Below are 14,616 nucleotides of genomic sequence, written 5' to 3' on the forward strand. Positions count from 1 at the left end.
TTTATTATAAAATAATACGAACATTCTCAGTTCAAATATTTAACTTAGGTAGGTACCTACTATATTATATTGTATTATACTATTATATGTGTAATATATATAAACTATGTTACGTCAGATTTTCATAACACACATTATTATAAATGTAAAAAGCATATTATAGGTAACAAATTATGATATTTTTAGCCGTCCAGGTGTTCAATATTAACAATAAAAAAACAAATTTAAATGATTATCATTATTTGATTTAGAGAAATGCTTTTAAAATATCAAAACGCATCTTAAAAATATATATGCATCATTCTGGGTTAACGAAAAAAAACCAGCTCTTCAAGAGATGTACAAAAAAGACAAACAATCATTTATTCAGTCGATAGAATTTACTCAAGCAACTTCTAAGTCTGAAGAATCGGGATCTTCTTCGAGTTCTTCTTCGTCCTGCACGTGCAGATGGACTAACCGCATGGGATCACCCCCCCTAGCCGCGGCTGCCGCCACTGCAGCTGCTAGCCCATTAGACACTCCAGGCTGTTCCACTAGATGATGTTGCATTTTCCTCAGTCTATCTTGTTCTTCGCGTCTTTGCTTTCTCCACTTTGCCCGACGATTTTTAAACCACACCTAAGGACACAAGACAGAACAAATTAATTTTAATATAATGCAACAAGGACTTAAAGTACCTAGTGTGAACAAATTCTAATATACCATATGGTTTCCATGAATTAATATGGAGTATTATTGATAAAGTCACAATGAGTTATTTCCAAAATGTAATTGATAAGAACATTTTATTTTTTATTTTTTTATAGCTTTATTGTAATTTTTTTCATTTGGTATAATAACCCTCATTTTGGTTATATATGTATTTGTGGATTTGGGACCTTCAGAGTAACGATGTTTCCGTAAGTATCGATTATGAAAATAAAATTCATAAAGAACAGAATAATTACAATTTTGTTTGAAACTGTTTAACAGCATCCACAACAAAATATTTTAAATCTCCGTTGTTTTCAGGGATTTTTCTACTTGAATCAAATTAAAAATGGGTATCAAAATTAAAATTAAAATTTTTGAATTCTTAAGATATAAATTTACGCAGTTGTTATTATTTATTAAATATAAATAGATACTTATTTAATTTATTATAAGTTTTATAAATATATGTACCTAAAACGTGTAAATACTAAATAGGTACCGTCTACATTTTAGATACTGAGCGGGGCGAGGATGCTAGTGGTTGTACAATGGTGTTTATTTATTTATTTTTTTTATGTCATGTATACAACATTTCTACCAGAAGAAGTGTTTCGATTTCAACATATAGTAGGTACCTTATCTTTTAGCAAATTGGATCAAGATGGTACTTTAAAGAGGTCATTTTTATCAATAATTATTTAATGCTACGGGCAAGGTGGATATATATCCACCTTGGCTACGGGAAAAACCACCGAAAAATTATGAAAAAACGTTAAAAATGGGATTTTAATTTCTAACGCTTTGGTTATCACCATAGAAACGAATAAAAAATGATAATATTATAATATTAATTCAACTTACATGATATAATAAATAATAACAATATAAAATATCCAGACTAACAAACCGTCTCCGCTCAGAATCGCTTTTCTTATACAATGATATTATATATCATTGAATTCAAGTCTAATACAATCCATTATACAATGACCCACTTGTAACATACTGTACAGCAGAGCGACATCCACTTACCTGCTTTTTTATACTTGTATATTATTCATGAAACACGTCTTCAGTTTAAAGATATTACTTATTTTCTTATTTTATTTTATTATGTACCAAATGTGGGATATAAATATGAAGACTAAATAAGTTTATGTTTATGAATGGGTTAATATAGTTATAAATAGGTATAATGTAACGATTGAGTGTTCGACACAAAGAAAATGCAGAAAAACTGTAAAAAAAGGCTTCGTAATTTAATTAAAATGTTTTATTTCTATTACGTAAAAAATGATGTTGTATGTTTTTTGTTTGAATTCCAATAATAAGTAATACTTTTTAATAAACTGTGATTCAAATAAGAAATAAATTCACGTTACACAAAGGTGCGCTAAAGGAAGACATTTTATTTTAAGACAACGAATCGTATATATATATATATATATATATATATATATATATATATACATATTTATGTAAATATGTATATAATAAATTACCCTTATACCTTTATTTAATAGCAATTAGGTTATTGTTTTTCATTTTGGAACTATTTAATATTTATATGTTTAATCAATAGAATAAGAATAAATAAATGTTGGTGTTCGCAAACGTAGAAAAATACATTTTAATAATCTCAGAAATACGTTTTTACATACCTACCTCTATGTTATACACCTACCTACATATATTTATTTTTTTTATATTGAAGAGAATGAGGGGTATTTTTTTTATTGCATTTTGCTTTTATTTTACATTTTTATAAAATATTCTTTCACAGATACAAATAACTCTGATTATTACTGTAAAAAAAATGTCACCACCTCCCTTGTCGCATGCACGGTGAAAATGTCAAAATACGCTACACGTAGCAACATAGCACCAAGATAATAAATTGTAATATTATCATGTATCGGGGAACATCAGTCAAAGACGGCCTTTGTACCAATTATTTCGGTCTCATAAACACACCAACGTTTTCACGGATCAGTTGAATTTTCCAGTGAAACACAGGTAGATAGGCTATATTATATAGTGTATAATGGGGTGCGAATGTGCTATATAGCCTATAGTGTTCGATGGTGTGAGATTTGATAAATTGTATACAGACATGATATTATTTAGTATTTATATTCATTATATTATATTTTATGGAATTTGTGTTTAGCGCTCTGATATAATCGTCGGCCTGTGTTTACAAAACGATTTAATGAGTAGGATGTTTAGTTATAGATCGAAAAAATAATAATATAACGTGGAATTACAATATGATTATGTGCAGCAATTATAGCATTTTTAAGCGTACCGTCCCATATAGTTTTAAATTATATACACCTATATATTTTATAATATACTATAGCTGATCCCGTGCACTTCGTTTCCCGGCAACCAATAATTATTATTATAATAGCTTCAAAACCCATGGCAACCATTTAAAAACAAAAATTTCCATCGGAAATCTCAAAATTCCTGTTTGAGCACCTCCCGGGGTTGGTTCTCTCCCTTTTTAAATTCGCCTATCTTCTGCTCAGAGGTATAATCTATATATATATATATATATAAATATCTTATCCCGTTCACTTCGTTGCCCATTAAAATTGCCAACTCTATATGAATAATAATTCTACATATCACCATGGCAACCATTTATATACAAAACATTTTATCGGAAATTTCAAAATAATATATAATTGGTTGCCATGGTAATACGGAGACACACACCGACGAAAATCTCAAAATAATATATAAATGGTTGCCATGGTAACATGGACACACACACTGACACACATACATTCATTTTTATATATATAGATAGACATATAGTATTATACAAATTTTATCTAATTTTTTCGGGGGACGTTTAACATTAAAAAAATAATTATTTATACAGTTTTAGTGGGTATAAAATAATATAATTCTAAAGGCCACAATAACAACGATATAAATAATAACTTAAGTAGACTAATATAATATATAATAATATGTACTTATTATGACTATTTTTCTAGGAGGTGGTACAGAGGAATGTTATTATGTGAAATGTATGCAGAAAAAAATTCAGATTTTTCTATTGGTTCCAAGTGTCTTTATTTCCCACGTCCGGATTTGAATGATGACCAGGGATGGCGGCGGCCCTCAGGGAGCTTATTGTATTTTCCGCGTTACAGTTGAATAGCCTTATGATAATAATAAAAATAATACTTCAGCCAGCCATATTCTTATAAATATATGGTATAAAAAAAATATTTATTATGTATATAGTATTATAAAATAATAATATTTTATGAAAAAATAACACAGAGCTCGCCTTAGTGCCCTTAGTAGTTGTTTATGTTTCGTTAAAAGGATTCTTTATCAAATTGACGTATTGTTTTAGCGTAATTCCTTCCCTTTTCCTTGGGGGTATCAGGATACATTTTATAAAAAGTTTAGGGTTCTTTCTGGATTTTGTATTATTTTTAATTTTCCGTCTGCTTTTTTAAACTTGTGTAAGGATGAGTTATACTTATTAAGTCAACGGAAGTCGACACACAGATGTGCATTGTACACAATCAAAACAAATGAAGGAGAGCGGTTTTATTTTTAAATATTACGACTAAGTATAATAATGTTGATACATTTTTTATATTTTTACAGTGAGCTTGTAAGACTAAAATAATGATAATATTGCTCTTAAGGAAGAGATAACTTCATACCACATAATATAATGTTGCTGATGAAAATTTTGAAGCTAGAGAAAATTATTAACTAAATTTAGTGATAAATATCATTTAATGCAGGACTTAAGTTTTTTTTCCATTTTTATATCTCGCATCTATGGGGATATAATATATAAATATAAGTATAAAGTATAAACAACCAATAACTATAATCTATTTCGGTTAAAAATAAAAAGTTTATTGGACAGAAATATATTTTTCATACGTATTTATTCTATATTATTGTTTTCTCCAAAATGGATTGAAATAATTGTGATAAATATAATTACGTCTCGTAAATTGAAGAATGAAGATACTGCATTTAATGTTTTAAAAAAAATAATAATAACACATTTCAGTTTTGTAATGATGCTTAAATTAAATATATTTTGATGAAAATCTATTATACTTTTTTATGGGTTTATGAATTCCAATGGCAAAACAGCTAATAATAATAAAAAGCTTTTGACACAATTGGAGATTTTCATTTATAAGGGTTCGAAGATCAACAAAAGCACAGAGTGCCCTAAGTTGGTTAATCATCGCCGATGAAACTGTATAAAAGCCATTTCCCATTAATTCGTCTTGTAAACATGCGAATATTGTTACGGAAATAGAGAAAACGAAACCATATCATGAAATTTAATTAAAATAAATCCAGGAGGTTCATTGTTACCCTAAAGCCATTCGACCGAACCCAATCAAAACACTTCAGAACACGATTTCTCACCCCTAAAATGAGCAGTCAAAGAGAGAGAAAAAACCTCTTAACCCTGACAACTAAATTATATATTCTATAGATTTCCTATCAATTACACCCCTAAAATAATAAACATGTGTGAGTTTTCACAATCGTTTATGGTAGGCTAGGATAATAACCGCATTAAAATATGAGATAAAGATAATATACTACAACGATATTTACTACCCATTTATATTCGTCACATTATATTAGATTAATATTATGTTAAGTCCTGTAAATGATGGACAATTTTTCCAACGCATTTTAGTTATAATAAATTGTATTATCATAGTTACAACTTTAAACTAATTAAAAATACAACAATAAGTACAATACATTCACCAATATCCGAATATTCAAATCTAAACATTAAAACGATTTAAATCTATTATGTTACGCTTTGTAATAAAATTATGTAATTTTACTAATATGGTAAATATTAATTAATTATATAATTTAATAATACTAACATTTATTATAATAACCATAATACCTAGATTTTTATTGAATACATTTCCTTATTCTCTGCTAAATTTTATTTTTATATACTTGAAAATTATTTTTTTAAACATGTAGAAAATTGCTATATAAAATTAAATATGCAGAATAAATATAGTATAAATCTGTTATATTATATTTGATCAGATTTGATTTTTATCGTCTGCATAAAAGTTTCAACACTAAATTTTTGTGTTTTTGTAAAACAAAAATGTATAAAATTTTGTTTGAAAATTCGTCTATATAACTTTTTAAATGTTAACAATACAATTGTTTATAGTATAAGGGATTGGCTATTAAAAGATATAAAACAAAGAAACTATAATTTTATATTATCTAGTTAATTTTATTTTCTAAGAAAGCTACCATATAGACTTTGTTAATAGTTAATTACCCAATTATCTAATTTTTTTAATAGGTATTCTTAAAAAAATACCTATAGATACATAATGATATCGTATCAACATTAGTTATTAAAAATGAGGTTTCCATTTAAGAAAAATAAATTGAAAATCCGAGGACATAATATAAATCGGATACTATTATTATACGATTTGCTCATTTTGACGCAGGATATAGTATAATGAAGAAACCTTTTGTATAATTTGCATTTTATAACTTACACCTAAAAATCTATAAAAAAAATTGCCCTTTCAAAGTAGGTATTATATATATATTAAGTAAGTTATAAAATGTAATATTATACAAAAGGTATATATATATATCAACTTATTAATATTATTTCACTTATTAGTCTGTTCGAATAAAATTTGATTATAAACTGTCTATGAATAATTAATATTTTTTAATTTTTAAGTAATTTCTCTAAGGAAAAACTAAAGAAAATTTCGAAGAAATCATTAAAGAATAAGCTACAACTGGTTTAACTTTGCTCCGCTCAAAACCATTTTACAAATGCAATCAAATGTTCAGCCATCAGACTTATAAATTACAATACTACCACTATCATAAATGTGTCGGGTGATTGACATGAGCCTGCGAGTGATCCTACACTCAGTTTTTCTGTATCCTCTTTTTTAAATCATGGAATGCGTACATGAAAGTTATATTTACTATTTATAAATTATACCTAATTGTACGTAGGTTATAAGAGCTCCTGCTGAATAAAATCTCTCTCAGGGCAAGATTAAAATTCAATTGCCCTGAAATTATTAGGTACTTATATATTATTATACTTTAGTATACTATAATAAATACGTATCTCTATATTATTCTAATATAGCATACTACATCATTGTTAACACTTTTTCATTCCAAAAATATTTTATGAACTATTTTTTGTATATGTTATGCCATATTATGTGCTTACTATATTAAATTACGTACTGTTATCAAAATTACAAGGAGGTGAGTTTCTCTGCGGAGACGTTCTCGTACGTAGGTTGAATTTTCTTATTGATTATACGTATAAATAAATAAATAAATAAATAATATGTTCGAATTTATTATTTGAATGTGAATATATTAAATATAATATATAGATGACGTACTGGCGCATATCATTCGGTATGCAAATAAAAGTGTAATAATTTAATAATACACGACTACATTGTATACAACCAGCATATATATATATAATATGTATATATAGTCTACTTTAAAGTTTATATAAATACTATAAGTTCTAACCTCGACTCGTTCTTCTTTTAAATCCACCTTCAGCGCCAACTGCTCCCTGAGAACTACATCTGGGTAATGCGTCTTCTCGAAAGTCGCTTCTAACTGTTCGAGCTGTTCCTCGGTGAATATGGTCCGGTGCCTTCTCTTTCTCTTGGCCGGTGGGCCGGCGAACATGGACGCGGGACCGTGATGATGACCGCCAGCAGCCCCGTGGCCCCCCGTCACCGCCATGGCCATCATATAACTAGGATAGATGCTTTGGTAACCAGCCGCGGCAACTAATACGACCAAGAAAAAAAAAAAAATAAATTAAATCACGATCACGATTTTACCAACTATATATCGAGGAAATAAAATCGCAGACCGTCAACCACGGTCATCGTATGACGTCAATTTTTTTTTTCGTTCGGTTTATTCAATGCTTTATAATAATATGCACGTATTCATAATATAGGTATATATACTGACGAATGTTCCTGTTTTGGTTATAATACGCAACAATAATAACATAAGGTATTATTACTTATTATTACGCTGTCGGTGCAGACCGTATGTATAGAAACTATTCGGCAAACTTTAAAGAACAAATACGCGTCTTATAAATAATATTATTTTTTTTTTGGGTGGGGGGGGGGGTTGGGGGGACGAAAAAAAAGAAAAGCAATATCGGAAGAAAAACCGCGAGCAATGTACAACATAACGCGGGCGGCGGGAGGGTCGATATATAATATAATATAATATTATTATATATATACTATTATATCACGTATGTGCATATGTATACATATGCATACATAACACAATATAAGGCCCGAGGCACCGTTGATCTGATTTGAACCGCAGACGGGGAACAATGCAAACACACACGGCCGTCGTTGTGCATTACTTATTCATGGTTGATTAAAGTTCGATCCGCGTGCGCGAGCATCGGCGTGGTCTCCTCGACCCGAGTAATAAATAGGTGCATATATTGTATACGAGGGAGCGAAACAAAGCTCTTAGGATTTGCTAGATTTAAGCACCGCGTATATATTGTATATAATATAATATGTATAATATCATATATTATATAGATTTGCTCGAAACGAGCCCGCGGGGGAGCCCAAACGATACGTTGAAAACGGAGAGGAAAAAAAACCAAAAAGTCTGCCCGGAAGCTGTGAACATTATAAATTAAAAACCGTACCCGCCCGCTGCCGAGGTCCTAAGTGATTTATAATCACATGCGTGATACGTAGGTTAGGTTAGGTTAGGTTAGTTATCTACGCCGGGTACTGCGTAATGATATGAGAAATGGAAACCGATTGACTGCGCGTTCTATACCGGATTTCGCGGTCGACATTTGATTTCGTTTTTACGATGCGCATTAGGAGGTATACCCATTGATAAGAGCACCTATAATATAGTGATCAATAAATACCCAATGACAAAATTATTACAATGATCCAATTTTCAATAATATTTCGTTCTTTTGAATTATCTTACGATTATAATTATTTATATTATTGTACTTTTTGAAAAAAATCAATTAATGTTGTTTTAGGTTAATATTATAGTGCGCGAGATATAACAATACTATTGTACTTCGAAAAATTATACACCAAGTGCGTTGTATAATAAAACTATTTTCTGATGAATTCAATATACTTGTATAACTTTTCAAATGATTTAGCCATTCCAGCAATAATTTAACGAGTGTAAACATGTTTACATGTACTATAGACATATGTTTTTATTAAAACGCACGAGTAATTACATAATGCCGCTGCACTAAACTATATACCTAATATAATATTACATTATAGTTGTACAATGTATTTACTATGTATGTAGTCAGAACGTCAAAACGTCTTTATTATTTATCTAGGGATTTGGAAAAATCACTGGTTTGTATTTTTTCATTTAATACGTGACGTTTACTCTAAACCAACGCGTTTATTTAATACACGTGTATCAAGGAAGTCACTGGTTTTTTAAATGCTAAAGTACGAGTATCAACAAGCGATTATTGTCAGCGAGAGGTTTAAGCGTCTTCGTCTACCTTCGATCCACGAAAACCCCTTTATGCTCGATCAGGTGTATTTTCATTACATTATACTTGAAAATATCAGAAATTGAATGTCACGCCGCGCACAAAGCATTGCACGGCCGCGCGGCTTCACACGGTCCACAGGATATTTTTGAATGCGCGAAGCAATTATTTGAGAAGCCTTTGCATATTGCAAACGGATTTAAAATACCGCACAGAACACAGATGTTTATTGGGTGGCAAAGGGGAGATTTGTGTGTAATACTATCGGCTGTCCACGTGTCGAAAAAACACACTGCTTATATAGAAATAAAATATGCAATATGTCGTGTACAAAAGCATATATTATATTATTATATTATGTGAGCCAAGTATATATTTTACACCGAGCCAGTTCTAAGCATTCGCACCTATATATATTGTTGAAATATAATATCTCATACTTATATATAATATTATGTCTGCACTTGGAAATGTATTAACATTTTGCGCGCGATGTAATAGGTAATGAATAAGGTGAAGCCAAACCGAATAATACATTGTTCTTTTATTAATTTATATTTGTTTTAATCACAATTAGTTACATTATTTGAATGGCATGGATCATTTTTTTATCATTATTAAAATAAGCCATGGCTCACAGATTTTACATATTTACATTTTATTAAAATGTATTATCAATAAAAATATTTTGGTAAAAATGTTACTGTTGATAGACGTTTCTGAGAAGCGCGCGCAATGTTTGTGGAAAGTTTTCAGCCATATCTATAAGTACCTAATTATTTTAATTTAAGTAGAAATGCTATTTAGTTAAAGTCTCTGAAATGTTAAATCTGCAAATTTCCAAGTATAAATAATTTTACTTAAAATGCATTAATGAAGTAAATTTTTTTTTTGATTATAGTTTATGCATTTTAAGTAAAGTGTGTTTAGTTTAAAAAATGTCCTGCATGAGCGTCTATATAAATTAAATAATGTATATAATATAATATAATACTATATATATAATATATAACTAAATAATTTTATGTCTACTAAAAATGTAAAACTGTTAGTTATTTAAAATAAAATGTCTAAAGGATAATATTTTTATTTTAGCTGAAATGTTTAAAAGTAAAACAAATTAAAAACTCCCAATTAAAAATTTTAAACCAAAATATTTTAATTATTAGTAAAATTATTTATAAAACACAATATGACAATAAAACAAATTTGAAAAAATTGAAACGCCAAGTAAATTTCTTTTTTAATCAAAATATATTTTTACATAATATTATGCAAAATATAATAATAATAACGTAAATAATACTTAAGTTGTTGATTTAAAAAATATTTGATAGTATAATAATTAATAATGCTAAATAGCCTAAATGTGAAGAAAAATGACGATATAAAATGCATAATAGTTACGTTAGTTTATGTACACAAAATGATTTAAAATGTATTCATAATTCTTAAATTCATATAGGTAGGTGCTATAATAGGTATGTATTATTTTATTATAGTATAGTACTATACAATTAAGCAGCTATATACACTCGACCAAAACTATTAAAATATGGCAAAGAAATAATCACCCTCTTCATTCACCCAAAATCAATTCAACAGTCAACACACATCGTAAAGCAATTACACTTGTTGTAAACAAAGTTATTTTATAGATCGTGTAATAAAAAATTTAAGTTGATAAATTTGAATATTGATAGAGAAAATATTGAAAAATTATTATACATATAATATTAAAATGCTATGTAATATTTAAATTCTCATATAAAACAAATTAAGCTTTACGATAAATATTATTTTTTTTAAATTCCATTTATAACAAGTTATGGAGAAATATTCTATTACATTTTTAAGCTTTTTCACATAGCATTCAATATTTTATCAACATTATAGAAGAAAATTGAAAATTAATTATGTCCATATTAATAGCTCAAAAAGAGTCTCAGCCCTAAGGAGGTTATTCGTTTTTGAATTACAACAAAATAATAAAGTAAATTTTTTTATTGCCTAAATATTCCCGTTTTATTTTAGTTATTATTTCGATTATTTAGAAATGTGCTGGTCATTTTTTATGTGCTTTTAACCCAAACTCCTAAAGTTCCAACTTAAATTAGCTAAAAGAAACTTGCCTCTAAGTTAAAGATCAAAGCATTTTGATTTTTGACTTCTATAAAATATTAAAATGCATCTTCAGATAAAAAGTAAATATAATTTCAAAACCAGACATTCATTCATTTAGATTCTAAAAAATAAATGGTGAAAATATGCTGAATTAAAATATAAATATAATATATTGAGTCTGAATACTGCTTGCTCAGTAGTCAGTATTCCCATAATTCCACATCAAATTAATTCATCTCACTTCGTTAATACAGGAGCAAGATATCTGTGTATTTTTACTTTTTTACACACGTAACGTGTACCTACGTAATGTTTGAAAAACGATGTAATAAATACATGTTTTAAAATAATTTAAGTACCTACCTATATTTCTGGGAGTTTTAGTGAGCAATATTAAATTAATAATATTAGGTACTCAAATTCCACCAAATACTTCAAAATCACTGCAGTTTGACACGTTATTCAGGAAAACTACAAATGCCTATGTACTATAACCAATATGTGTTATAGATGTGCTGCGAAGACTAACATTTTGTATTTTATTTGGTAGATTAATACATTTAATAACAGCAATAGTTAGGTATGAAAGCATTGTTGAAAAATAAAATAGATTTCGTGGAAAACCAGTAAACACCAGTAAAAATAATTAATTATAATAATCTTACAATAGCGCAATAAATAAATAAATTAATTAATAGATTTGTTCCTTCGCATAAACTATTAGCTCATTACAATGCTTTGAAAAGTATTGATATATATTTTATAATTTATCAGAAGTTTTACGATTTTAAAAGTTTCATATTATATAGACATTTTGCAGGTAGTGGAACTGTAAAATGACCTCAATGTGGTCAATTTTAAGTGAAACTAAAACTCATATACTCGTTTAACTTTTAATATAACTAATCTAACATCTGTGCTATACACATGTATGTATAAACCACGATTAAAGATAGAATCCACTATCTTTAATCGTGGTATAAACCATAACTGCAGACTGCAGTTAACTATATACTATAAATTTTCTATTAAACAAAAATAATAACAGTTATTGAATAATAATTAAATGATTGCTGGTGATATGAATAAAGTACAGGTTTTAAAAGATATACCTAAATAAAAATTATTAATAATAACCGATTGCAATAAAACACTAATACGTGTATGCATAGTAAATTTGTGTGTCACTTAAATTGACTATGCATGCCGACATAAGTTATCTCTTATGAGTCTTATCTATTACAATATAATAAGTAGTGTATAATTAATTTTTTAGCCAAATTATGTTTTTAATATTGTATTATAAAAATCTAAAGAAAAAAGAAGATTTTGGAGTAACTCTAAAAAAATGATCGTAAATACAAGAAATGTTCACTGAATGTTTATATTAGAATTTTCTATACACCATACAATTTTCAAAATATGTTGACTCATTTTGAGATATTTTTAGGCATAAGAAATAATTATCGATTTCTATTAGTTTTTTTAATTAACGTTGATAAAAAATTGTTCACATAGTCAAAAACAACGAGTCGTTATCCTTCGTTTAATCACAATAATATCATTGAATTCAAATTGAACACATTCATTACAGTGACTTCTCAAGACACTAAATGTACAGCAGAATGTTACCCATATTTCCCCCAATTTTACCAATGAGTTATAACAATACCTATACCAGTTATATAGTACCTAATTACTACAATTTGTGAGAAAATTTAACGAATTGAATATTATGTATAATAGATAATATATTATATAGATACCTGATAAAACTGATAAGTTATAAAACTATTTAATAATTTTACCTTATTAGTTATTACCTATATACTTAAACTTTTATTTTAGTTTCCTGTAATACACAAACCACGGCCAGTGCTTTTGTAGTCGAGGCCTTGTATGTAAAATAAAAAAATAAAAAAAGAACTACTTTAACTACAAAGTTAATCTTCGCGTTTATCAAATCAAAATTGGCGTCCATACTACTAATATTATGTCATGGGTTTATGATTAGACTATATTATTGACTTATACCTGACCTACCATATATACCTATATATATATAAGAGTATATGACAGTCTATACTCATCCTCTTTTAAAAAAAATGTTTTATATTTTAAAGTAGCTATACCGAGACATAATTTGTATAATGTCCTCTAGTACCTACATCTACATCACAAACACATCGAATTATGATGACATTCCAAACGAATTCAGTCACTTAATGATCACAAAAAAATATTATATAAATAGTTAAATAATTCCAACATTAATATAAGAACCTACAAGTTATAAAAAGAGCAAATATAAAATATATTCAACAACTATATATAATGTTTTACATAATACACGAGTTCAATAAATTTCCTGTGTTAAATCCATCTTCCTTAATTGATTTTATAATATAAATTCAAATTTGTGTATGACATGATAAAAATTGTATCGTCAATTCATAGGCGCAAATAGAGGGGGGGGGCTTTAGGAGCTAAACCCTCCCAAAAATGTCCATAGCCCCTCCAAACATATCCTACATTTTGTCTTAAGCTTATTCAATATTATCTAAATAAGGCTTTAGCCCCCCCCCCCCCAAATCCCAAACGCTATTTGCGCACTATGATCGTCATTCTTTGATACCAGTGTAAGTATTGTGCAGTATATATTAGAGTGTGATAAATAGTACTGAAGCACACGGGTTGTAACATATTTAACCAAAAACGAGTTTTCATTTCTAACCTAATTAGTAGGGCTCGGATTTATATGTAAATACATATTTTTACTGTGACTTGATAAATTAATTTAGGTAAGTGATAAATTCGTTTCAAGGGATTTCCATTGTAATGAACTATATTTTATTTTACATATTTTTACATATTTCTCGATAATTCCATTTTTCCCTACATATTTCGACAATTTACGATTTATTAATAGTTGTATACGATGTATATGATTTCCCATGTTTCAAAAAGTACGTAAACAAAATAATACCAACTATTGAACTATATAATCGACCGTAATCTATGGGTCGATATAATATTATGTTCGACATTTGTGACATCGATAAATGATAGATAACGATTTATTAATGCATAGAACAAGTACAATGACCCTTGGGAGTTGCAGTAAAATAAAAAATGCACAGCGTATTACAAAAAATCCTGGATTAGACTGCCTAAAATAAATT

At 28.0% G+C, this 14,616-nt stretch overlaps 1 protein-coding gene across 1 annotated transcript in view; it reads right to left on the reverse strand.

Moving 5' to 3' along the window:
- Nucleotides 1–241: 241 nt before the first annotated feature.
- LOC100162381 (homeobox protein goosecoid) overlaps nt 242–14,616 on the reverse strand; it is a 16,739-nt gene continuing 2,364 nt past the window's right edge. The window contains exons 2-3 of the mRNA XM_001943317.5: nt 7,288–7,556; nt 242–621 (exon numbers count right to left, since the gene is read on the reverse strand). Of these exons, the coding sequence (XP_001943352.1) occupies nt 385–621; nt 7,288–7,556 (506 nt within the window). The 3' untranslated portion in view covers nt 242–384. The remainder of the gene's footprint in view (nt 622–7,287; nt 7,557–14,616) is intronic.

This window comes from Acyrthosiphon pisum, chromosome A2, assembly GCF_005508785.2.
Source record: "Acyrthosiphon pisum isolate AL4f chromosome A2, pea_aphid_22Mar2018_4r6ur, whole genome shotgun sequence".
Lineage (NCBI taxonomy): Eukaryota > Metazoa > Arthropoda > Insecta > Hemiptera > Aphididae > Acyrthosiphon > Acyrthosiphon pisum.